The 24,911-nt window shown below is 51.3% G+C and overlaps 10 protein-coding genes across 10 annotated transcripts; 5 read left to right on the top strand and 5 right to left on the bottom strand.

Annotated features, from left to right (window-relative positions):
• Positions 1 to 110: 110 nt before the first annotated feature.
• On the top strand, positions 111 to 1,459 carry DEU56DRAFT_758550 (uncharacterized protein; the record flags this gene model as incomplete). Its single annotated transcript, XM_041350239.1, has 5 exons — positions 111 to 390; positions 444 to 663; positions 712 to 887; positions 977 to 1,039; positions 1,086 to 1,459. 5 exons carry the CDS (start codon positions 111 to 113, stop codon positions 1,457 to 1,459), a joined length of 1,113 nt encoding a protein of 370 aa, XP_041205389.1.
• Positions 1,460 to 3,250: 1,791 nt separating this feature from the next.
• Positions 3,251 to 7,253, bottom strand: DEU56DRAFT_915627 (uncharacterized protein; the record flags this gene model as incomplete). Its single annotated transcript, XM_041357768.1, has 9 exons — positions 3,251 to 3,598; positions 3,665 to 3,784; positions 3,831 to 4,000; positions 4,052 to 5,134; positions 5,770 to 5,949; positions 6,009 to 6,534; positions 6,589 to 6,765; positions 6,811 to 7,013; positions 7,067 to 7,253. 9 exons carry the CDS (start codon positions 7,251 to 7,253, stop codon positions 3,251 to 3,253), a joined length of 2,994 nt encoding a protein of 997 aa, XP_041205388.1.
• Positions 7,254 to 7,650: 397 nt separating this feature from the next.
• On the bottom strand, positions 7,651 to 9,695 carry DEU56DRAFT_915626 (uncharacterized protein; the record flags this gene model as incomplete). Its single annotated transcript, XM_041357767.1, has 7 exons — positions 7,651 to 8,019; positions 8,063 to 8,514; positions 8,561 to 8,733; positions 8,789 to 8,838; positions 8,889 to 8,972; positions 9,022 to 9,510; positions 9,558 to 9,695. 7 exons carry the CDS (start codon positions 9,693 to 9,695, stop codon positions 7,651 to 7,653), a joined length of 1,755 nt encoding a protein of 584 aa, XP_041205387.1.
• Positions 9,696 to 10,006: 311 nt separating this feature from the next.
• DEU56DRAFT_758548 (uncharacterized protein) lies at positions 10,007 to 11,429 on the top strand (the record flags this gene model as incomplete). The annotated part of the gene is made up of 4 exons (XM_041350238.1): positions 10,007 to 10,112; positions 10,160 to 10,846; positions 10,871 to 11,113; positions 11,164 to 11,429. The coding sequence occupies 4 exons, from the start codon at positions 10,007 to 10,009 to the stop codon at positions 11,427 to 11,429; spliced, it is 1,302 nt and encodes a 433-aa protein (XP_041205386.1).
• A 292-nt stretch (positions 11,430 to 11,721) lies between these two features.
• Positions 11,722 to 13,748, bottom strand: DEU56DRAFT_758547 (uncharacterized protein; the record flags this gene model as incomplete). Its single annotated transcript, XM_041350237.1, has 5 exons — positions 11,722 to 12,650; positions 12,699 to 12,869; positions 12,923 to 13,029; positions 13,082 to 13,488; positions 13,542 to 13,748. The coding sequence occupies 5 exons, from the start codon at positions 13,746 to 13,748 to the stop codon at positions 11,722 to 11,724; spliced, it is 1,821 nt and encodes a 606-aa protein (XP_041205385.1).
• Positions 13,749 to 14,316: 568 nt separating this feature from the next.
• DEU56DRAFT_872751 (uncharacterized protein) lies at positions 14,317 to 17,796 on the top strand (the record flags this gene model as incomplete). Its single annotated transcript, XM_041355808.1, has 8 exons — positions 14,317 to 14,580; positions 14,640 to 15,368; positions 15,420 to 15,940; positions 15,991 to 16,385; positions 16,434 to 16,625; positions 16,672 to 16,896; positions 16,968 to 17,477; positions 17,534 to 17,796. The coding sequence occupies 8 exons, from the start codon at positions 14,317 to 14,319 to the stop codon at positions 17,794 to 17,796; spliced, it is 3,099 nt and encodes a 1,032-aa protein (XP_041205384.1).
• A 297-nt stretch (positions 17,797 to 18,093) lies between these two features.
• Positions 18,094 to 19,070, bottom strand: DEU56DRAFT_758545 (uncharacterized protein; the record flags this gene model as incomplete). Its single annotated transcript, XM_041350236.1, has 3 exons — positions 18,094 to 18,354; positions 18,404 to 18,684; positions 18,770 to 19,070. The coding sequence occupies 3 exons, from the start codon at positions 19,068 to 19,070 to the stop codon at positions 18,094 to 18,096; spliced, it is 843 nt and encodes a 280-aa protein (XP_041205383.1).
• Positions 19,071 to 19,511: 441 nt separating this feature from the next.
• On the top strand, positions 19,512 to 21,821 carry DEU56DRAFT_915621 (uncharacterized protein; the record flags this gene model as incomplete). Its single annotated transcript, XM_041357766.1, has 5 exons — positions 19,512 to 19,646; positions 19,702 to 20,304; positions 20,352 to 20,579; positions 20,628 to 20,913; positions 20,959 to 21,821. The coding sequence occupies 5 exons, from the start codon at positions 19,512 to 19,514 to the stop codon at positions 21,819 to 21,821; spliced, it is 2,115 nt and encodes a 704-aa protein (XP_041205382.1).
• A 1,288-nt stretch (positions 21,822 to 23,109) lies between these two features.
• On the bottom strand, positions 23,110 to 24,646 carry DEU56DRAFT_915620 (uncharacterized protein; the record flags this gene model as incomplete). The annotated part of the gene is made up of 2 exons (XM_041357765.1): positions 23,110 to 23,782; positions 24,609 to 24,646. The coding sequence occupies 2 exons, from the start codon at positions 24,644 to 24,646 to the stop codon at positions 23,110 to 23,112; spliced, it is 711 nt and encodes a 236-aa protein (XP_041205381.1).
• Positions 24,647 to 24,730: 84 nt separating this feature from the next.
• On the top strand, positions 24,731 to 24,911 carry DEU56DRAFT_694813 (uncharacterized protein; the record flags this gene model as incomplete). The annotated part of the gene is made up of 1 exon (XM_041347204.1): positions 24,731 to 24,911. A coding segment is annotated over one exon (181 nt), but the record flags the coding sequence as incomplete, so codon positions are not given.

Below are 24,911 nucleotides of genomic sequence, written 5' to 3'. Positions count from 1 at the left end.
TAAATAAGCCAAAGTCACATGTAAGCTCGGCTATCGAATGTTCTGACCCTGGCTTAAACCAGCAATAAGCTGGAGCCACAACAACACTAATTGGATGTAGTCTCAGGAAAATGGTTGCTGCAAGCTCGATTCGAGAGAAAGCTGCTGATCATAATCTTATCCTTGCTGTCAACACATTTCATGGCCACGTGCACAATCACAAGTGCCAGCTGCAACATCACCCTCTTTACCTTCATGGATTTGGGCTCGAGGACTTGGAAACATGCGAGCGTGTGTTCGCAGCCTCTAATGCTGCAGCGCCACTTATATGTCATGCTTCGCATTTCCATTATGTTCAGTTCCTGGAGCTTCATTTCGACCAGTGGGATATCAATAAGTACCTTGAACTTAGTAAGTGCGCCACTTAGTATTATAATTTCGGGTCATTCAATCATTTGATTTAGGCCGGTTTATTCTGAATAATTACAAGCAAGTGCTAACTGTGATTTCCGACTACACCAAGGAACTCAAAGCTTATCGCGCAACATTCCCCGGGGAGGGACTTGATTTTGAAAGTTGTATTGCGGAAGAATTCACTTATCTGGAAGCCGTGGCCGTAGAGCCTGCACAGGATGCTACTGCAGTCGAGTATGTTGAAGTGCTTGAGAAGCTTGAGAAGTGCCAGTGAGTCATTTTTTTAAGTTTGCATGATAAATCATGAACATGTTCCAGGGCCACTTTTGAAGCTTTGCATAACAATCAATTTGTGTCATACACGCCCTCTTCATTCTCGGGCCTTAGTCAAGATGCTTTGCATGCGACAAAGCAAGGACATGCAGCTCGATGTGCTGCCGAGCAACGCCTGCAAGTCCAGATACATGTTGTCGAGGATATTGAAGATCGAATGAGTGTAGCCATGTGATGGTCCCCTCAGTCTCAGGAGTATATCAAACACTGGAATACAGCTGAAAGTGTCAATTTATTCATGCTATCGAAGATCTTGAAGGTCTCATTGTGCAACTCATGTTCGAGCTATCTAAGGCAAATCTTGCATCCACAGGTATCTATCAGTCTTCATGTATATTTTGCCACTCATGTGATTCTAGGCTACAAACTTCGGAAACAGATCTCCAAAGCCATTGTGAAGCATTCTGGTGCGATCCAATCAGCACTCGACAAATACAACAAGCTTGCTCTCTCTCAAAACCCCCAATGGCCTACCCTTCAATACAGTGAGGTCATGTCTTGTGTGGCTCTCGGCGAGTTCGAGATTCTCAAGTGCTCATGCCATGACATACTTGCAAAGCCATGGAGCAACGGCATCCATTGTGAGATGTCCAATAAGTATTTCAAAATCATTTGCGCGCAGGAAGAAATAACTCAACTGAATGTTGAAATACAACGCCTGCAGGCATGGGTTGACATGAAGGATTCTGATATTGAATGGACGGCTACAGAACTCGATTCGACAGATACGTGACTTGCTGTGGAGTTGTGGTTACTGTACAATTGTCAACACCAGATTAACGATGTGCATCGCAACTGCCTTGCACGCATATATAGCTTACCAGGTTACACCGGTTCTATCCCCTTGCAAGTGAACACAGTAGTCACTGGCAGTGACAATGAGGAGGAATATGATCCAATGTTAGAAGGCGAGGTGTCGGCACAGTTCGAGTCCTGTATTCAGCAGATTTCACAGTGATGTCTAGTTGTAGCATGATGTCGCTTTGACAATGTACAAGAACTCGATTGGTTTCTGAAGGCATTGTGGGAGAAATTGTAGAAGTCCGCTATAGTGACAGCATACCAATCCTGCTGGGTGCGAGAATAGTGGTTGACCCAAGGGGATAGCTTGGAGAGCAGTTCCTCAAGTATAAGAGTGAAGGGAACTAAGTAGTGGAAGAGATGGCTTGCGACAAGGCGACTGCATATGTGAGGATGCGCAGAGATGCGAGGCACGCGGATGCGGAGTAAGCGAGTGGATGTCTAGAGAGTACCAGGTATGCGGAACAGGTAGGGTACCAGGTATCAGAACAGGTAAACGGGTAGAGCGAGCTATGTACCAGGTATATGCGAAGACACGCGGGAACTGTCTTGTGAGTGAACTTCATTGTTCCATCATGCCCAGTAATGCAGAAAGCCAATCTATTAGACTTGAAAGTAAGTCACTCCCTATCACCTTGGGATCTCTTTTGTGATATTCTCGCTCTATCAATGGAGATTAGAGCGTCCTTTGAGCTCAATTGAATGCTAGGCAATGGTGAAATCATTGGAAGACTTCAAACATCGTGGGATGAGTTGCTCGATCATGGAGATGAACAATTCGGTGAGTAACCTACTTCTCACTTATGCGTATCTACTCATATCCCATAGAACTGTCCTTCCCACCCATTCGCAAACACAACATCAGCAGCAAGTCGCGGCAAGCAGATACTATGGCTTATAGGCCCTCAGCCCTTCCTGCGCAATGTGCAACGTCGTACCAGGTCTTCACCATCGATGAAGCACTATAACCCTCTCTTCCCATTTTCCTCCCGCCTGTGCAAAGCCCCGCCTACCCTCTCCCTTTCAGTGACATGTGCCAGCTCCTCGCAGTCCCGGGCACTTCTACCATCTCTGCTCGATCTCTTCAGCAGGCACCTCGCCAGGTTTTGGTGTGACTCAAGAGCTGCAAACACATCTCGCTCAACATGTGCCTTCTCAACCGCCCTCGCCTCTTGCACCACCTACCTAATGCACTATTCACTCACTGTTCCGTTTCTGCTCACCCCCAGTTTAACATTGACTTTCTTGTCCTGCGTGTCTTGAAGATTGACGAGTCGAACGTGTGTGAAATTTTCCTTGTCAGCGGTTCAACTTGTATCCCCCATATCATCCCTGATGAGGCTCACGTCACCCATGACAAGAGGTGTGCGATCGGTTTGTTCCAGACACTAACACTTTTAGTTCGGCAACCCACCACCACCACCATTACAGTGACCTCACATGAGGTCACATGGCCAAATCGAGTAATTCTGTAATGTTTGAAATTTTCACTGGTACATGGAGATGCGTCTCAATATTCATGCGTCATTTACACCTCATATGCAATATAATGAGACAGAAACATGCATGAATTGATTCCTGAGTAATACTATGCAACTAGAAGCTATGCAATCCGCGAGAACATGAAGTAGCGAGTGTAAGAAAGCAAAATGATAGCGAGCGAGCGAGAGTCTTGTACGTGCGATCATGAAAGCATGCGAAGAAAATGAAACAAACAAACTGACTATATGGATTTACGAGCTTTCTTCACATTTGTGCCACCGGCGTTATTAGTCCTGCGCTTGTGGGTGCTTGGTCCAGGGTAATTCTCTTTATCATCATCGAAAACAGGCTTGAGCCACTGCATCTCAGGAATGCCGGCGTCACATTGCTCGAGGCTTGTCAGCGTGAATGTATTGAGGATGTCGAGTGGCAAAGGGTGACCATTGGGATTCTTAGGGTGCGAGTACTGCGGGTGAACATCATCAAGATGCTGAATCATATTGTAGCGCCAGATAGTGTCCACAAATACTGATTCAGCTTGAGACTTTTTCCCAGTGACAGGTGTTAGTGATGGATGGCAGAGTTCACACTTGAGTGGGACATTCCGTGAGGGTCAGTGCTTGGAACCGATGTCGGCGTTGACATATCAGAACACATGATGGTAAGGGCAGTGTGTTTCGAGTGATACACCGCCCTTATTCAAGGTCTTGATTTGAATCTTGCACTTGTCATGACCGGATCGGCCACAGAATCCACAAGGGTATATGAGACCAACCTGAAAATGGGTAAGTCTTGCTTGCGAACAAAACCTTGACACACACCTGCTCCTTTAGAGTCTTGTTGATGCTGTTAGATGCCCGCAAGATATGCAGACCGACGTGCACTCGCATTGAGTCGGTCTTCGCACCACATAGCGGACAGTCCTCCAGAGGTCCCGATTCTGCAGCGGCAAGCTGCTGACTTGCTTCAATGCAAAAGATACCTGCGGAGCCTGTATCACTGTGTTAGTAGGTATAATTAAGTTAAGAGATGAGAAACTCACCATCAGGAAGAGCATAAGGAAACGTAGAAGGATCGGAAGGGGTAGGGACACAGAGAATGTTTTTGATAGGAATTGAATGCTCGCAGGCGGTGCGCCAAAGAGTGTCACATGCAAGAGAAAGAGCCGACTCTTTGATGATCCACGTGTTCCCGAGGTTATTCAATGCAAAAAACTTGTCGGAATTGATGTCAGCCCGCATATGAATGCACATTGTCCCGGGGTTAATGAGTTCTACCAGACATCCCGGCACTGTGATTTCAACAACCTTTTCCGTGGTTTGCGTGGTGCCTTGAATCTCCGAGTTCGTTGTGACATAATTCCCCATCCAGAGCCAGGAGCGCTGATCAATAGGTTGGTGCGTAGGGATCAATGTGAGAATTTGGCCAGTGATTTTAATGTTGGGGGTGTGAACATTCGAGACAAGGATATGATGGCGTGTAATACTGTGGTGTTCGATTGATGTGGAATGCACAAGTGCAATAGTGAGCAAGAGGTTGATGCGGATGATTGTGAGGAAAACATCGCCAATGATGAATGTATCACCACCGGTGATAGACCTCCCTGGGAGCTCATGTCGCTGATTAACCTTTGTGAAACCGATGCTATAAACTCGCTCCTGTCTATTGAGAGACTTCATAATGAAATACTTATTGAGCACCCGTCGACAGATCGTTTCCTTGTGGATGTACTTCCCATGGACAAGAAGGTAATCGTCTGGATTAATCCCAGGGCCGCTAACAAGAGCTGGAGTATCAGGACGTGAGGTCGATGGAATGGTAAGGTCAATGTTCGGGCTTCCGAATTCAACACCATGAGTAAGGGCTTCCTCCAGAGTAAGGACATCATCATCTAGCTCAGGCTCCTCTTCGACACTGGTAGGACCAATAAGCGTCACACCTGGTAGGGGTTGTGGGAAGGGCAGAAAGGTAATGAACAGTATCTCCTGTGTCACTGTCGTGTCCGACACTGCTTCGACATCTGATATCCCCAAGTACCTGTTTGCCCCCCAGGGCCGCATAAGGTCACAGCCATCCTGCAAAAAAAACTCCTTGAACGCGCAGCAGACCGCAGACATATGGGCGTCTGTGACCACAGTCAGTGCCTCATCACAACCATCCTTCCACACTGAGGGAAGGTCACAACACATAATGCAGTGACATATTCCCTTACTTATAGGACAGCCCATGTTGACATTCCTCCATAAGAGTCGGGCCAACCCACCATGGGCCCACATTACTATGTACCCCTTACTAAAGGGATGGGCCCATATGTGAGATTATCCCTGCATATAGCGGGTGGGCCAGGTGGTAGTTAATACCCATGGCTCAGGGGTGGGCCCGCGCTATACACTTTGTGGAACCCAATAATATAATGGATAGTAGTGTTATGGTATATACTATCACTATTGAATGTTACCCGAGGGTGAGGGGTGGGCCCCTTATGAACTCGCCGACACCTGAGCATATCTCCGGCATGGCCGACATGGTATATACCCAAACATATCTGAGTCAGTATATCTATATCCATATAAATGACCGCCGAAAAATCTAAAATCACTGAGACGGGACAACTGCCGAGGGTTATGACTGTCATTCCTGAATCGCCGACAGCAGAATTGCCGGGATGGGACGATCGCCGATGGGTGCCTGACAGAAAAATTGCCGGGATTGGACAATCAGCGATAGGTGCCAAATCCCCCAATTGATCACTGTCCATACTGGGACCGCCGAGAGCATTTATGACCGCCATTCCGGTATCACCAACAGCATGTTGCAGTGGCAAATATTTGAGGGCGGCAATCAGTGAGGAGAGTGGTCTTTCTGGGCATATCCCATAGTCAAAGCCGGCAACCTTCAGTAATCTGTATGTATTGGCAACTATTGGTTTGCTATGTACATCTGTTATACATGCATTTGAATGTCAGAAACTCTCAAGTCCTGTTTTCGGTGCCGCTGACTATTGAGCTGGTACCGTGAGTAGTCAGCTCGGGGGATATCTACAAACTCGTGTACATCATCCCTCATATACCACACCCAGGCTATTCGGCCGGCGTCCATATCCACCCCATGCCTGACAATTCTCCCTGAACCAGCAGCCATGGCGCCTGGACCATAAACAATTTCAAGCCCTATATTCGGCATCTTCATCCTTGCCGGTCCATAATTGCCGACGCTAGTCATGACATCGAACGATTGGGGACGGGACAAAGGATCCCGGTGCAAGGGTGAGCGCCGGTTGCATACAATGGCGACAGCTGTAAATACTGATGCCCATTCTCTGAGGCGAGCACCCATTTCATCCAATTTCGTGTCTGCTGCCCAGAGGCCAAGGGCCAGCTGTGTTGCTAATGATGCCCGATAGAGGTCAGGGTGCATGACTCTCAAGGCGGCGGCAATGAGTGCCGCCGGTCTCTGCATTGCCTGACACAAAGAGCTTCCATCCCGTTTCAGAGTCGCCGAGACCTGCGGATGAAACTTGGGAGCCTGGGATGAATGAGCATCAGTGAGACAAGATGTCGGGATGTGAACCTAACTTACCGGATGGGCTTGCAAAAACCATGCCGGAGACAGGTTAATGCACCCCGGGGTGAGACCTTGCTGACTGGGCTCAAAGTTGGATTCGTGGGTCCTCCATTTACCGCCGGTTTCTGTACCGCGTGTGACACTTGCAGCCAGCAGGGCCGACATATTTGCAGTCGCCGCCACCATGTCATTCTAAGATTGTCAAAGCAATCATCGGCGGCGATGGGGGCAACTAACCTGTATGTCTATATCGATAGCTCCAGGGAGATACCATAGGATGATTATACCGAACTTATCGCAGACAACTGCAGGCCGATCGAGGAGGATTTGACGGTCCGGCGGATATCGGGAAAGCAAGTTTTCTTCACGATCGGGTTTTGTGCCGGTCTCCATCATCTGCAGCGCATCTGCATACCTGGCAACATCGAAGTTTATTGTAACTAATGCCGGTGTAAGTGGAGCGAGACTGCTGGGACCGACAAATGAGTCATACCTGGATTACGATAGGCGTCGGCGAGGGTGCTAGCAAGTTTGGAGCATCCCATGAGCATGACAAAATCAAGCTCGAGGGGAGGAAGGACATTCGGCTGTCCTGATACCAAAGCGGAGAACTGATGAGAGACATATTCGCTAGCAATATGGGTTGTGGCCAAGGCCCAGTCGGGGGGAATAGGGTTCATGCAAGATAACAACAAAGGCTGTGGCTTTATATGTCCAGCGGCAAAGCAATAACACAAACGAACATCCTGAAGTGATAAATGAATTCTCCAAAGGGGACGATGGGTGAGGACGGACGTAATAGTACATGCACACTGCATACATGTAATGACGTGTGACTGCGCAAAATATGTAAAGACATCAGTGTAATTGATGTGTTGACCTCATGGCTGCTGCATGGACCGGCGATACCTGTTCGGCACCGCCGCCATCAAATCACAATCCGGCGGAGGTTTAGATGGTAGCTGCCGCCAGATGGTGATTTGATGGCGGCAATAGCTATTATGTACACAACAGAGATACTATAGCATGGATGAACATCAAATGATACACTAAGAAAAATGTAATGAAAATGAATGTCTAGTGCGGCCTGCCTGATGCCGACTCGCCAAAGGCATGTGCACCTGCGCGAGAACTGCCGGCGATCTGATTGTGAGATCGGCCGGCAGATGGACCACCAGGGACGTTCCAGCCGGAACCACCGGCGACGTTGCCTACCGATGGGCCTCCCATGGCAGAAGCACCGGCAGGCAAGTTGAAGTATAAGTGCTCCATGGCTTGCATCTGGCCCATGCTAGGCATCATACTATGATTGCCGCTGTAAGATGGGTTGGCATGATACATTGGGCCGGAAAAGGGTGGAGGTATTGGCTGGTTGTGACCGAGTACACGATGACGAAGAGCGTTGTAGGCATCCTGAAGGACGGACGGTAGCCTGTTCTTGCCGGGCTAATTGAGCTTGAGCTTGCCGGATTGTCTCATCCCGGGTCACCGACTGCTCTTGCAAGGCGTTGACTTGATTTTGAAGTGCGTCGATGGCGGCGCGGAAATCGCGCAGTCCCTGGATGTCGGCATCTTGAGCATCGGTGCGGTCGGTCAATGCATGCACTAGGTCGGCAGTCGCTGTGTGCCGAGCTTGCAGTTTGGCAACTTCAGCCCGGACGCTGTTGGTGGATTCCTGGAGGCCCGACCGCTTTGATAGCAACGCCGCGCGATCATTCATGACCTCCAATGTCATCGCCTGCAAGTCATCAATCATGGCATCTCTGTCAGAATCCACTTCCATTGAATCCTGGAGGGAGGGAACAACCGACTGCCTGGGAGGATCAACTGTGGGGGGCGAGGATGGATCTGGGGATCGACTGTCGGGTGATAAAGTCGCAATCGGTGGCACGGAATATGCGGGTGCATGCGGCGCTGCAGCATCGGCTTCCATAACGATGTCTAGAATTGTCAGCGGCATGCATACCAAGGCAAGGAAAGACATTACCTTGTGTGGGGGGACGCCGGCGTGAACTCGAACGCGGGCGGCGAGGCTGACCCTTCGGCACCTCGCCGGCATCAATCTTGGAGCGGGAACATTTGAACTTGCCCTTTGAGCACCGGGCGCAGGCTTTCAGTGTGCCCCCGGAGGCACCATATCCCCGACGACAAATCACGGATCTGGACCAAGGAAACTCAGCTAATCACATCCAGTAATCATCCAGGAAGTACATACACTTTAATGCATTGGTCACAATGCGGCACCAACTCCGGAGCATCCTTGTCCTATGGCGCCGGAGTGAGATCAGCCACAATCAGAGGACCGGGGCACTTACAGCGGTGATATCTTCCTGGGGCGCATCGGCCGGTGGCGGCACTGGATCCTGAGCTATCTTTTGCTTCTTGGAGAATGTTGCCTGCTAGGTAATAATGAATATAAAAATCCATTGAGCGAATAATTGAACATACCGGCGGTGGGGCGGCATTCCCCGATGATGATTGAAGGCCACCAGGCGGCGCCGGTGTTGGACTGGAACCGGAGTCCCTTCTCCTCTTCTCAATGGCCAAAGTACGGCCTCGTCCCTGATCACCTTGCACATCTTCAGGCGGCACCACTTCTTTGGCCTTACCCTTGTCTAATTTACCCTCCGCCGGCTTCTTCTTTAACGCCGGCTTGGGCTTGGGCTTTGGCCTTGATGGGCCCGGGCCTGGCGTAGACTGTGCGACTGCGGCGGTGGATGTAGATGGCACCGGCCTCGATACCAAGATGGTGCGGGCCTTGTCTTTCAACGGATGCTGCTGGATCCGGGGATCATCGGCGCCGATGTTCTCCCACACCGGCGCACTGACAAACCATTGCCGGGTGTCATCTAGGTGTTCCTGCATCTCCATGGCTGCTGAGAGCAAGACAGGGGGGACCACAGTCGCCGAACTGGAATGCATTGCAAAAACCGGGGTCTACTCGAAATCAGCATATCACCCGGTGCTAATAGAGAAATACCCACCATGATATTCCCCACCTGCACAGCGAACCGAAGGTGTTCGGGATTACCGTCCTGCAACATGATCGCAACTGCCAGTATTTGAAGGACCTGAGCGGCAGCATCGCTCAAAGCCTTGTTGGATGTCTCAGCAGAGGGCATGATGGGAGGGATAAACTTGAAAGATGGACAATGGGCGGGCGATGAAAGACCTGGTAATATGCCGGTAGGAAGCAAAGAAATTTTAAAATGAGTGGTTCCTGGCACGGCAGGCAACTCCATGCGGCAATGTTTTAATTAAAAAGGAAGCGTTTTGAAATCACGTGTCCAACTTCTGGCACCGAAATGCTTTGTTTGGGCTGCTGAATTTAAAGTTCCGCAATCATCCACAATCCACACAATCAGATATTTAACACGGCCGAATCCAGTTGTCGTCACTTAATTTTTTATCCTCCAACTTAATTGTGAACGCCATGTCACTACCAGAGCAACACCAAGTCCGATTCGAAATTCCAATGGATACCAATGATGAATCTCGATATGGATCGGCGACATCCAATGCCGCCGTGGGTAACACAGGTAAGTCTTGTGTCTCAGTCGACTGCTCTGATCTAATCAGACCTCAGCATTTTATTTTGGAATTGGCGCGCCGGCGGTGCCTCCGCTGCCAAGGTTCAACTTCGGCATGGACATCCCCATGTCGTCGGTGGCATCCGCATCCCCCACAATGCAGCAGCCATTCAATTTGGGCTTGGACCTCCCACCTCGCTCTATCCCGGCACAAGCAGAACCGCCTGCCGGCCAAGTGCTCCAGCCATTCAATCTGGGCTTTGACCTCCCGCCTCGCTCCACCCCGGCCCAAGCAGAACCACCTGCCAGCCAAGTGCTCCAGCCATTCAATCTGGGCTTTGGCCTCCTACCTTGCTCCACCCCGGCCCCAGCAGAACCACCTGCCGGCCAAGTGCTCCAGCCATTCAATCTGGGCTTTGGCCTCCCGCCTCGCTCCACCCCGGCCCAAGCAGAACCACCTGCCGGCCAAGTGCTCCAACCATTCAATCTGGGCCTTGACCTCCCACCTCGCCCCACCCCTCCCCAGAGACAACCACCTGCCGGCCCAGTCCTGCAGCCGTTTAATTTGGGCTTTCAGCTCACCCCGCCCTCCACCCCGCCCCAGGCAGAACTGCCTGCCAGCCCAATCCTCCAGCCATTCAACCTTGGCTTCAACCTCAACATCCCCATCAAGCAGCCACAGGAGGTGGTACCGGCGGTACAAACTGGAGACCGGCATGTGGGCTATACTGCCGCCAATAGGCGTAAGTTCGATTCCTATGTATTAGTCAATTCTGACCCTCCAGCAGCATTCCAGTTCAACTGTGGGCCTCTCCCGCCCATAGGAGATTGGGAACCGGTGCCGATCCGAGCACCATCGCTGATGCCCGCCGATGGCCCATCTGGTGCCATGCCGCCAGCGCCGGTTGCACCGCCTGCAAGGAGGCCGCAGCAGCCAACATTGGCATCTTTAATTGGCAATGCCGAGCAAGCGGCGATCGACATCGTCAAACACCTCCATGGAGACGAATGTAAGCCACAACTCCGCATAGTTGTATGCTGTTTAACTAATTTTAACCAGTTGATTATGTGGCAACGATGATGGTCGGCGGCCGCATTCGTGCCACCGAGAACGTCCGGGACCCTATGCCCGACGAAGTCTTGGACAGCAACCGGGTTATGATATCGGCGTTCTGCGAAAACCGGGACAGGCTGACCAGGATCTTCAAGGACATGATCAGCTTGCATCATATGGCACAGGTGCAGGAAAGGGTCGCCCCAATGGTGAACTCCCTATTGTGTGAGGTGGAGATAGCAGAGGAATTGATTGCCACCTCTGATGAGTAGAAGCTAAAATCTCAATTTGTTACATGTATCCTGTGCCATATCACCGGTGACAATGAAATGTACTATATTACCCATACCCATATGGATCAGTGAGATGACCGGCGGCGGCACATCAAATGGTATTTGAAACAAGGTATATCATGCGACATGGCATCATGCGACATGGCATCAAGCCGGCAAAAACATCTTGGGATTTGATACCGGCGGTGCTCACAATGGGAGATATCATTTGGCATAGGATGGTATTTCAATTGTAGCTCATATACATGATCATTATGATAGGCGGCAATGATCACTTCCTACTCCGTTTGGCCTTTGGAGCGTCAGCAACCGCTGCCTTGCTCCTGGTTCTCCTGGCCGGCGTGTCACTGATGGGAGCGGTGGCAAGGCGTTTTGATGCCTTGGTGGGCGGCTCATTCTCAACTGGAGCCCGGCGTTTGGAAGCCTTGGCCTGTGGCTCATTCTCAACTGGAGCCCGGCGTTTTGATGCCTTGGCCTGTGGCTCATTCTCGGCGGCGGCATGGCGTTTGGAAGCCTTGGCCGGTGGCTCATTCTCCACATTGGAACGAAGACCTTGCCTTGCGGTCCGGGGACCTGATTTTGCCGGTTCATCTGCTGTGTTGAGCGCAACTGTGATATTGCTGGCCATCTTTGACCTGACTGGAGGTGTTGCCTTGGTATATCTGTCGGTGGAATCATTGATGTGAGGGGCAAGGTTGTCAGATGCCAACTCATCACCGGGGCCGTCAATGGATACCGGCGGCAGACCTCTCTGAACTACCTTGATAGGGAATGATTCATTCCTGTCATTGGCAGACGTTGAAACCTCCTGATCTTCGTCGGCAGATGACTGACGCTCCTCTTCCTCTTCTTCCTCATCACCGCTTTGCTCATCCTGTCTTGAGGCATGTTTCTGCTTGCTGGTGCTCTGGCCACGCCGAGTCGCTCGCCGCATTGCCCCGAGAAAAGATTTTGCCGGCTTCTCCATGTTGCCGTCGGTGTCCTTCCAAGCTTTGAAGCAGAAGGTTGGGCGAAGCTTCCTTTGCTGTCGGCGATGCCAGAAATACAACAGAGCGGTGGCGTCTGCTTTGTCCATCTTTGATGGTTCCACCAACTGCACGTCAGCGGGCCAGTAGGCGTCGTCGAAGAAATCTGATTGGCTCTTTACCAAGTCGCCCCATGGCACCGCCGCCGCGGCTTTTTCCTTTCCCATGCACATCCCTGGTGAAATTAATACCCGGCGGCATAGCAAAGAAGAACTAAACTGACTGTAGTGCCTAGTGAGGAATGACCGAATGATATGCTGTTGTTCACTGCGTTTCCAGCCTGTGGTGTCCGGGAGCATTGGCCACCCATCATCATCCTCCTCCAGTTCAAGGAGCTTTCGGGGCACGCGTTTCTTGGCTGTCACAATCTGGGGGACATCTTGATCCTGGACATCTGAATATTTGTGCATTAGAATGCCGCTTCATTCTCTTGGATTGGCATCTCACCGAATTGCTCGCCGCCATATTGCCGCCAGTCCGGCATGAAGTTCACTTCCCAATCCCTTGTCTTCAGAAAGCTTTCACCGCCGCCACACTGCTCATTGAAATCATGTCTTAGAAAATTTAGATCTGGCTGACCGGCGGTACAATTCAAACATCACTCACACTCCCAACATAAGTTTGCCTTCCCGGTTCTGCCATGCCGACATCACAAAGATCCTCATTCCAGCCTGCTTGAACATTTCGGTCGCAAAATGCTCAATCATGTCGGCGCCTTTGATCTCGGCGACATTGGCTTGGATGTCCGGCGGCGCAGCTTCATTGTTCCACTTCTCTGCGGTCACTCTAGCCTCTTCCTTCTCCTCTGCCGACAGACCGGCAAGCACTGTCTTTGTGGCCTCCGGCCACTTGGTGATCATCCCCTCACTCCCAGGTGTTTCTCCGGTCTCCTCTCGTATCTGGGCTTTGTTCTGCTCAATCAACACCCGGTGAGCGGTCCATTTCTTGCCATACTTGATGAGAGGCTTTGGAGCCTTCCGGCAACACTGGTTGTAGAGCCATTCCTTGTAGGTCTGTTGTTGGAAATAAATAGCTATAGCATGCATATATGTACAATGGCACATACCTTTTTCCGGCTTTTGAGCATGGCTTTGTCACGGGTAGGAGCTTGGAGGCAAGCTTCCCTGTGGATGGCATTCAATACATTCTGTCTCTGTTTACCTTTCACAGTCCTCCAGTCCTCGAGGTGGGTCTTGAGGACAGCAATTTTGGCCTTGATCAACGGAAGCTTTATCTGCTGGGGGACAATGACCGGGGATTCACTCCGAGCCATTTTGTGAGATGGCCGTTGGTCTGAATGGTGGGATATTGAAAATTGTAGGTTTCGACTACCCTTACTCGGATCCCTCGGTTCCTATGACATTTCATGTTATTTACATATAGCTACATGATAGCTGTCAACACAATGCATCAGCCTGCTATTGCTTGCTCCTCTTGTGCAGACATGGCTGTCTGTTATGCATCCATGGCTCCAATATTAGCATCACATATTCCAGTTGAAACGAAGCCTAATAGAAGCCTAATAATAAGTATGTAATGGATGTCTTATGTCAGTATATGTGCAAAGCATGTCACTATCAGCATGCCATGTATTGCTTGCCCCTTGTATGTACACATGACTGTAAGTTATATATGCATGGCAAACTCTGAAATCAGCATCATGTCTACCTGATGAAACAAACCCTTTGCAAGACTGATTGAAGCCTAATCCTCGGTGTTTGATGATGGCACATGAGAACACTGATACCGAGCATGCATTACATCACAGTTTGTTCTGGTTTAGAAGCGGGTGATCTCAGCTTCCATTAGCTTCTATCATCACATACCATCGGCTTTAGCACATGAGGGGCTCCAAAGTGCAGGAGTGGACTCCTACCAGCAATATTCGTCTGGTGGAATGGAAGAAAACATATCGCACCAGGAAAGCAACTGGGAAATGGGTAGAGAGACCCAAGACCCGAAAAATTCAATCAGTTCCGGCCACCCCTACCAAGTCATCATTGAACCAGTGGCCATCCGAGGATATGCTATTTCTAGGTGGAGATGATTGTGTCGGCGACCTCAACCAGCAGGATTTCATACCCCTGAAGCTACCAAAGTCTCTGGTAAGCCCTGCCCAGCAGCCATAGGACCTCGTTCTGTCCCTCACTCAGTTTGTTTCAAGAGTCAGAATGACTATCTTCAGCAATGGGTCCCAAGGACCAATAGATATCTCAGCATACTCCTTGAACGAGAAGCTCCTGCCGACTGGTCTTGCATCATTTGCGGGACCAATGGTGTCTACAAATGTCACAACTGCTTCGGTGAGCCTCTATTTTGCACAAATTGTTGCAGGACGGAGCACCAGAGGCTGCCCTTCCATAGGATAAGTCAATGGACAGGTGGTTTCTTCGAGGACTGTTGCCTGGTAAAGACTGGGCTAGTGATTTCACTGGGGCACGGCGGAAATGTGTGCCCACGCCAAAACTATGGGGTCGATGATGCTGGTGATGAAGGATTTTTTGCTGCCGCCGACACCGACACCGATGCCGATGCTGATGCCGAGCATGCGACAACGCCAACAGCCAATATTAATACATCAAAGAACCATCACGATCTGCCTACTGGAGTGCCATTCATAAAGAATGACAAGACCATGACAACAATAGTGGACAAGTCTGGAGTACACACACACATCATCAAGTATTGCATATGCGCCGATGCCCCAAGCGCCGACCTACAGCTGTTTCGATTGGGCTTGTTTCCTGCATCCTTTACCCAACCAAAGACCGCATTCACTTTCGATGTATTGGACGACTTCTTACTGGATAATTTGGAGTGCGGGACCTCGGCGATGAATTATTACAGCAAGTTGAGGAGGATGACAACCAATGTCTTTCCGCATTTGGTGCCGGTGAGAGTATTCATCCATCGGCGGCCCAATGTAAAGTTCACAACTCCATAGGACCGCTACCGGGAGCTCATGCGAGTGGCAAGGCAGTGGCGGCAGCTGAAGCTATTGAAATGGAACGGCTTCGGCCACGAGGAAAAAGATGTAAAACCCGGCGATCTCGCTCTCTTCTGCCCGGCATGTCCCCAGCCGGGAATTAATGTGACATTGCCAACTGCAGAAGGCCCTGTGGAGATCGATAGCGCATCAGATCTGGAGACGCCGAGTTGGTTGTATTCAAGATCGCTGGTCATGGATGGCAACTTCAAAGCGGAGCATATGCATGCGGCGAATCCGATTGATGAAGTCCCCCTGATGGATGGACGCGGCTTCATGGTCAGTGACAGCAAATACAAGGCGCATCTGTCTCTGGCAAAGGACGCCGCTCAACGGTCCGAGTGCAACAACCACCGCGCGGTGAATCAAGCCAATGCATCCCGCCACAGACTGGAGGCAACCGGCATCGGCGGTTGTGCCTGCGCCAGGCATGGCTGCTTCGTCCCGCATGCAATGGTGGATTTTCAGAAGGGAGAAAGGTAAGTAATTAGTGTATCCGTGCCTTGAGATCCTCGCCGACGCACATCAGGCAGATGAACATGGACTATGCTTTGTGTGAGGCATTGAAGCACAACGCCGGTGGCATCCGGCGCGCACTGACCTTTTATGATGTTAATTGCCAGTACCATAAGTATCTAAAGGATCGGGTAGCTGACAGCCCTTATTTGCAAATTCAAGAGGAGTTGGAGATAATACCGGGGATAGGTCTATGGCATGTTCATGGCCACCAAGACAGCTGCTATGTTCGCTATGCTTCTAACTTCATCGCCGGCGCTGCCAGAATTGACGGCGAGATCATGGAGACCCTTTGGGCGCCGTTGAACATAATCTCTCCTTCGGCGCGGGGGATGGGGACCCCTCACCGCAAGGAGTGCCTGGATTACCAAATGAATGATTGCAATTTCATGAAAATGATCAGGATGGGTGGGTGCTCCCTTGGTCCTCAATCAATTTGCTCACTGGATCATGCAGGCAAGGCCCTTTGCCGGAAATTCAGGCAAGCTGTTAAAGGGCTCGCCGACAGCAGGGAAGCCTTTGAGAAGCTGGATCTGAGTGCCGACGAGAAAAATGTCAGGGACTGGGGAGAGCAGGAGAGGATGGCACAGGAACGGCATAGCACCGATCCAACGGCAATGGACATTTACGAGGTTCAACTTCAAAAAGGTATGCGCCTTGAATATCAGCGACATCCAGGCTTACCGCAAGGTAGCGCCGACCAGGAAAGAACAGGAATTAAGGTTGCTGGATGAAAATGGCCAGCAACCTGCTCCTGCTCGGCGAAGGGGAGCGGCGACATGGCTGGCAGAAGGGCTTTCAATCGAGGAGGCACAGGTGACTCTCCACATGGATGTTCGAAAGCTAGGGCGGCGGCCGACGGAGAACCAACGATTGGAGATTGGGCGGCGTCGTGAGAGACTGCAAGGAGACATTGACCGTTGGTCGGCGACGGGTTTGGTGATGCCGACCTCAACATCATGGAACATGAGCTGCTGATCCTTCAAGAAGACTCAGATGATGAAACGGCTGATGAATTCAGACTGTTTGAGCCCGAAAAGGTTGTAATACCATTGCCATCCAATCTGGGCCAGGGGAGATGCGCCGAGCTCGGCGCCGCAGATGTCATCCATCAAGAACGTGTTCTCCGGGAAGGACAAGCCAATGACGCCTTGCACAACATCAGAGTGCACCTGGCAGACAAGGCGGTCATCTTCCGAAAGACTGTCAGAACGGCGAAGTCGCAAGCAAAGTCCACCAGAGCTTGGGCCCAGATCCATTCAGTGGACCGGGCGGTAAGCATCAATGCAAGCATATATTCCAAGTGCCGGTCTCAACTCGGCAAGCTCGGCGCCGCCGACATTTTACTGAACAGATACCGGCCATTGCTTAAAGAACATCTCAAGATCAGCACCGCCGTCGCCGATCCCAATGCCAGAGGCCAGAGAAACTCCATGTTGGCTTGGTTCTGGTCTATGGATGTGGAGGGAGACTCTGATAGCAGTGATTGGTTGAATGAATGTGAGGTCTTCACACATTCTTCGCCGGGTGCCGCTGACTCTGCCGACAACATTCAGTTTACCGGGTGCATTGGCTCCGAGCCAAGGCTCTAAGAGACCGTTGGGAGGAGGAAATGCTGCTTGTCCGGCATGAAATGAACTGGACATGCAACTTCTTCTTGCACAAAGCCGAGCAATGGATCCATCTGGCCAGCATCGCCAAAGCCGCCGACAAGGTGGGACACCTTGCCTATGCGGCGCGGCAGTGCAAAATGTATCAGCGGCTGTATGTGGATTCCCGGGATGCATTTGAAGTCTCAAAGGCGGCCCGGACCCAATGAATATCATGCCGGCGGTCTTATAGATTTATGCCTTTGACATCCCTGTAGTAATCAATGAAGTCTCCATATGTGGGGATTGCGCAGATTCGTGAGGTTTTGACATAGATGCATTGGGCGCTTGACTACCACCACTCGAAGATGATACATTGTCAGTGAGGTCGATATAATCGCTGAAAGGAAACGGCCTGAAGTGCTCCTCTCGTCTCTTGTTGATTAACTCCTGGTGTGGATGGACTTTCTATAGTGTAGTCTAATCAACCTAGAACTAATGTACCATACCGTGTCATTCTAGGTAATTTAATTCTGTTCCCCTTTCAAATATTTGACCAGGAGTTCGGTGGCGGCGATGGCGCCGCGCACATCTTCACCCAATGCGGTCTCCATTCTCATTAAGGAGGCTGCTACAAGCTTTGCCTCCACTACCTTATCCTCCAACATCTTGACAATCTGCTCATTTCCTTGTCTGACCCCGGCTTGAATGGTGGCCAATTGCTGGGCTACCGGTGTTGATCTTGCTTGCACCAACACCGCCGGGGTTATTAACCACTGGCTTTCTGGCTAAATTGAACTGTAAGGCGGTGGCACAGTTGAAATGAGGATGACTTACCAATTGCTCAAAGTGGGCTCCCACCATGTCCCCGACTTGCCTCCAGCCAGGATAACTGGAGGTGAAGGTCTCGTAGTCGGCCGTATCAAAAGGAGTGTTCCACCAGTCCAAGGGATAGCTCTTGACAACCCGACCTCTGGCCCAGGCGCCGGTTGGCTCCACCGGTAACTTCATGAATTGGTCATAGAGCTGCCGGTAGGTCAGGAGCTCCGTCGAGCTCATGCCAAGGATCCCGACGCAGTATCGGAGCCTGTTGGACAAGGGCGGGGCAATGCACATGCCTTCGCAATACGCGATCCAAGGCATGAAAAAAGCCTGATCGGCGATTAATAAACTTATATTAATGAGAAGAATTCGAAGACTTACATCGGCCTCCCACATAAGGTACTTGCTGAAAATTAGCCGCGTTGCCGATGATGGAGGAGGTTTGTTCTCCATGGATGACCGTTATAGCCAGCAGGCGGGACACGGCGAACTCGAATATGTTTGCCATATCGGCAAGATCGAATCTGGGAGGGTTGTCGGTGCTGCTGCCGCTGGTGGAAGAGTCGCCGGATGGGCTGGGGCGCTCGGTGGTAGAAGAGTCACCGGATGGGCTGGGGCGCTCGGTGGTAGAAGAGTCGCCGGATGGGCTGGGGCGCTCGGTGGTACCGGGAATCTTAGACATGATTGAATATTTGGAATTTGATGATTGGCGAACGTAAATTTATACAATTTGCCACAATCGGAGTTTGAACTCGCGGCAATCGGCGGTTTCAAATGGGTCGGTGAATGCGGCCCGTGAGACTTTGATCAGCAGTTCGCTTTGGCAACAATTGATGATCGCGGTCCACAATGATAATGTGAACAATACCGAGGGTAAATCGTGTGATCACTACTTGACCGGCGTCACAGGTCTGTGTCTGTGGGGTTTGCCGGCATTGTGAATTGGAGATTGCCGGAACATGCCGAATTTGTGAATTGCAGATCTCCATTGTCCACATTGACCCAATATGGAAATATATTGGATGTGTGACATAATCAGCCGCCACATTACATTTCACATCGGACTTGTATTTATTGAGCATCACGGTTCATCGCCGCCTCTCATCTTTACACCATTACCACCATGACCACCTCAGTCTCTAATGCTGCATTCTGTGCTGCAGCCGACAAGGTCGACTACATTCTGGGGCAGGCTCTCCAATTGGATCCTGCCGATCCCAGACACATCGCACTTGGGACGGAGCTGGCCTCAACCCTTGTAAGTTTTCTTAGATTTGTTACCTTCAGTGTCACATTCGCTAATCTTGGTATAGAGTTTTACCTTCGGCTCCTTTGCCTATGGGGCAACCTCTGTGTCGCCCATGGTGCTCTCTGCCGCCGCAGAGATTCATGAGCACCTGGACGCATCCCGCTGCAAGATTGCCACTGCCCCGGTCTGGTCCAACATTCGCCCAGACGATCCGCGGAGCCGCTCCAGCCCGCTTTACCCCTGCATTCATGGCTATGGGAACCCCCCTCCCTCCACCAATGCTCCTGTTTCCGGTCCACTCAACCCCCCTGCCCCCGCCCTTCCTCCTCGTGCCGGTCCGTCCAACCGCCTTCCCCCCACCATTCCTCCTGTTGCCGGTCCGTCTGGATCCAACGCTGCATTGGCCCAGGATGCCGCAGCCCTTGCAGGCAAGGGCAAGGGCAAGGCACGAGAAGATCCTGTGGCCGAATCCACAGAAGAGCGCGGTCGCGGTATGGAACGAGGCAAGCGAATCCACTGCCTCAGCACCGCCCGCAGTCAGAGTCGCGCGCTGAAGGCTAAACGGCAACGTGCCACCTCCAAGGCCATGATCACCAGCGAGGACGACCGGGAGTTGGACGCGGCCGACATTCCTCAGGACAAACCGGTGCCGGCGGCCAGGAAGAAGGTGAGTCTGGCCTTTTACTTATCTTTCTGTTCTAACCTCTGCGCCAGTCATCCTTGCCCAACAGACTTCCCCCCGCCCTCAGGAAGACCCGGCTGGCCAGCAAGTCAGCATCCCTCACCATCACCAGCACCGATGAGGATGATGTCGAGGCGCCGACCAATCCTCCACCCAAGATGCCGAAGAAGTATGTCGAGATTGCTGATGAGGAAGATGAAGAGATGCCGATGAACGTTGGCCCGGCGCCGAAGATGGGCACTCCATTCGTTCAAGTTCCGGTAAGTGTTGTTCCCCCCATTTGTCACTCAAGTTCTAACACAAGGCAGCCCGCACCAATTGCGATCGCCGGCAATGACGCCGCTGATCCCAACGTATGGCAGCCTGGTTGTGGCCCATGCCGCCACAGAGGGCTTGCATGCCGCCAAGGCTTCAACATTGCCGGGTCACCACTCACCGTGTGCGAAAGCTGCCACCGCCTCAAGCATCGGTGCGGTGGTAACGGTTCTGCCATCCCAGCCTCCAAAGGCAAGAAAGCCGCAGCGACCACATCTCTGCCCCCGCGTTCAAAATCTCGCCGCCGTCCATCGCCTGTGCATGTCTCCCCAGAGACAGGTAAGTACGGAGTTGTATTTGTCAATTTTATCTAACATTATGTAGTTGATTCAGCCGCTCCAGCAGCAGCCTCCACATCTGGTGCACCTGCACCGGTTGTTGCTGCCATCACCGCTCCCGTTGCCGCTCCCGCTCCCATCACCGCTCCCGCTCCCATCACCGCTCCCATCACCGCCACCGCTCCCATTCCCACTCCCGCCGCCGCCTCCACTCCTGATGGGCCAGCAGATGCATATGTTGTCGCCCTAATCGAGGCCTTACATTCCACCGTCGCCTCATTGGAGGCAAAGGTCAGCCTTGGGGAGAAGCGTCTCCTTGAAGCCAATCAGAGATTGGCCGACCAGGAGGCGGCTTCAAAACTGCTCGCCGAGCAATTTAAAGAACTTCGCCGCCAGTTGCTCCCTCCCCCAGTCCCGGCATCACCTGTCGTGGCTTGCCTGCCGGTGATGATCGGCAACCTCAGCGGCAGCAGCAACAATATTGCTGCGGCTGAAGATGGAGCTGAGTCCGCGCCTGGAGGTATTGGAGAGGCTGAAGCAGAGTCCACGTCCGGTGTCAATGCCGGCGCCAGTGGCAACAACATGGATCTGGATGTTTCTGAGGATCTGGAGGCTGCCGCTCCGTCTGGTGACACCGCCGGCCTCAGCGGCAACAGCAACAACATTGCTGCGGCTGAAGATGGAGCTGAGTCCGCTCCTGGAGTTATTGGAGAGGCTGAAGCTGAGTCCACGTCCGGTGTCAATGCCGGCGCCAGTGGCAACGCCATGGAACTGGATGTTCCTGAGGATCTAGAGGCTGCCGCTCCGTCTGGTGACATTGCCGGCCTCAGCGGCAACACCAATGATGTTGTAGCAGAGGCTGAGGTGGCAGCTGAGTCTGCATCTATTGCATCCTCCGCCCATGAATGAAATTTGTTGTGCATGAATTGGACTTACTTTGTATTACCATAGTTTGAATTGGATCCTATAAATGTAGATAAACGCCTGCAATCAGCCTGATACATATGACCCTATGATATTATGATATGCCCCTTTATGAAAATACCTTTTCCCCCCTACAAGTGCATATATGCCGGTCAGAGATCTGGTCCGCAAATGAATTCATTTGCCCTAGATTAAGTTTGCCGCTGGCATTGACTGATGCATGCTGATCCGGTCCTCAAATCAATTCATTTGCCAGTGGTTAAAGTCGCCGGTAGCATTTACAGAATATGGACAGTAGTGCCGGCGAGCCAGATACTTCTGCCGGGGAGATGTAGGCATTGCCGGCACCTGTACCAACTGCAGTATTGCCCACGGTGCCGCCGATGACAATGGTCTTGCCGGTGACCGAACATTGTGCCGGCGAGATACTGGCGGAACGGTTCTGCCGCCGATACATATCCGGGATTCAGCCGTGTTATGTATCTATCAACCTGTCAGCATCAGCAACTTCATATCCGTTCACTGATACTGCGTCCCAGGATCCCTTCGCCGAAGCTAATTGACTGCATTACAAAATGCCCATTTATCGCCGAAACCGTGTCTCGGGGTTCTGCCGCCAATACATATCGACCCGGCCGATGCCAATAGGCCATGGTAGACCATCGCCGGCACTCGTTCCCGATATCTATACATGTATCCTATTCCACGGAATACAATGACCGATGTTAATGGACCACTGTCGGATGCCATGCCTGATATCCATTCTCTGATACCGTTTTCCAGGATCCCCTCGCCGAAACTAATGCCCATTTCTCGCCGACCGCATTTACTGGCGCCGGCGGACTGCCGCCGATACTTATGAACCGTGGGCCCACCCGAAGGTGGTGAGGACTCAATAATGTAGGCCCACCCCTCAATACACATACATTAATTTTGATACCCATGGGCCCACTCCAAAGCATCGAGTACATTCTACCGTGGGCCCAGCCCTAACGGTCGGGGGTACTTATGGACCGTGGGCCCACCCGAGGGAAACGAGGACTCAATATTGTAGGCCCACCCCTCAATACACATCTATTAATTCTGACACCCATGGGCCCACCCCAACGTATTGAGCCCAGTCTACCGTGGGCCCACCGCTAACAGTCGGTGACAATGCATCCGCCGGCCCACCCATCAACGTCGGATGACATTGTAATGTGGGCCCACAGTGGGCTGGCCCGACACCTAAGAAGAAATGTCAACTTGGGCTGGCCGAGTCCATAGGGTCAAGTCACTGAAGGGGCTCGTCACAATGTGATGCGACCACATCTCCAACCCACAGATCATGGTGAATATGATCGAGTCCTTCGACACGGGTGATTTTGAGTCGTCGCGAGCCAGACTCAAGGTTTGGGTGTTTCTTGAAGATGGTATCGATATCCTTGGCGGCGCCGATGTGATCGAGTGCCTGTGAATAGTTCATGGCGGAATTGTGCTGGCCCCTCATTCGTGTGATACCAAATAGCTTCTCCAGATGATCATCACCAGTCTGGATGAGCCAAAACTTCTGCGACCCGTCAAGTTTCTGCTGCTTTGCAATGCAAAAGCAGGTGTTTTTCACCATCGTCTGTGAGTCGTAATAGAGAACGTGTGGCATGAATGCGGAGCGGTGCAAACGGAAAAACGTAAACGTGAGATGCGCATAGCGACTAAGATGAGTGATCTGTTGGTGCAGCGACAGCGTGATATCAATGAATGGGAGGAGGATTGATTCTAGTATAGCTCCAAGAATTTTGATGGCCGCAATGTCTGCACATTCACCGGCGGTCATTGTTGCGGTGTTGAATTCGTCTTTGGAAAGGGTGATTATAGCTTGCATAAGTTCGATGGCACGAGGTACGTCTTGGGGGTCATCCGGATTCAGGAGCTTGAGGATGGAAGTCTCATCTTGTGTCGGAAATTTCCTGTTGGCATCAAAATGCTCACATGTTTCAATCTACCGCCAGGGCATTAAAATCAAATCATCTTTGCTATTGTAATCATAATCTGAACTGAGTTTCAATATGATTACGATCAATCCCACCGCCGCCGATTGACTAGATCGACCACCACGCATATCTTGCCTCCAATCTGCTTCTGAATTGTTCTACTACTGTTTGTACCAACTTTGTACCATAATCCTGCGGTATATTCTCTCATGCCCCGGGCTTCGGAAGACGTCCAGTGCCAGACATGTGGCGCAACAATGCCAGCACGCGGGATAATGTCCCACACAAGACTGTGTGAGAAGAAGGAAAGGCAAAGGCAAGAAGAGGAAGAGCTGTTAGAAGTCCTTTGAGAGACTCGTAAGAAGCGTAAGCATTCAATTTAATTCACGCACATCTTGAATCACCACGATCGTTTGCTGACAATATGACAATGATATCTGAATCCAGGTCGACGTCAAAAGTTTCGGACCGAGAATCATGATGATGGGCGGGTGCCTGGACTGTCTCATGCTGTGGAGAATCTAGGTGAGTCTTCTGTCACTCGATCCTTCTTGTTTTATTAACTTTGAATCCAATGGCTAGTCAATCCGATCGCAATCTGGGCAGTGCAAGATGGAGTTGCTAATCAGGAAAACCAGGACAATGGTGAGTTGCCCCAAACTTGTACAGATGCGCCGTTTCGATTGAAAGAAGCTAACTACTTATATTCAAGACATCAACATGCAGGGATCGTCACCCCGAAGCCACCCATCATCCATGGATTTCGTCCCAGACTCTGACCACCAACATCATGATGACGCACCTCCTGCGCCTCAGCTGGATGATATCAAAATCGAACATCGTCCACACAGCAGGATACCTTCGACCGTCCATCCATTCTCAGAATTTTCTCGCCGCCGTCCAACAGAGGATACAATTCCTCGTAGCACCTCCCCATGGGAGCCATTCCGCACAAGGCTTGATTTCGAGGTCGCAGAGATCACGCTTGCTGCATCGATGACGAAAGATCAAACCAATCGACTTTTTGAGCTCATGCGCCGCGCTGTGAGCGCTCAAGAAGATTTCACCTTGCAGAGTCACGATGAAGTTCGTACTTTGTGGAAAA

This window comes from Suillus clintonianus (assembly GCF_016758775.1).
Source record: "Suillus clintonianus strain FC179 chromosome Unknown DEU56scaffold_71, whole genome shotgun sequence".
NCBI classification, from domain to species: Eukaryota; Fungi; Basidiomycota; class Agaricomycetes; order Boletales; family Suillaceae; genus Suillus; species Suillus clintonianus.
This window is presented reverse-complemented; position numbering and strand designations above follow the sequence as displayed.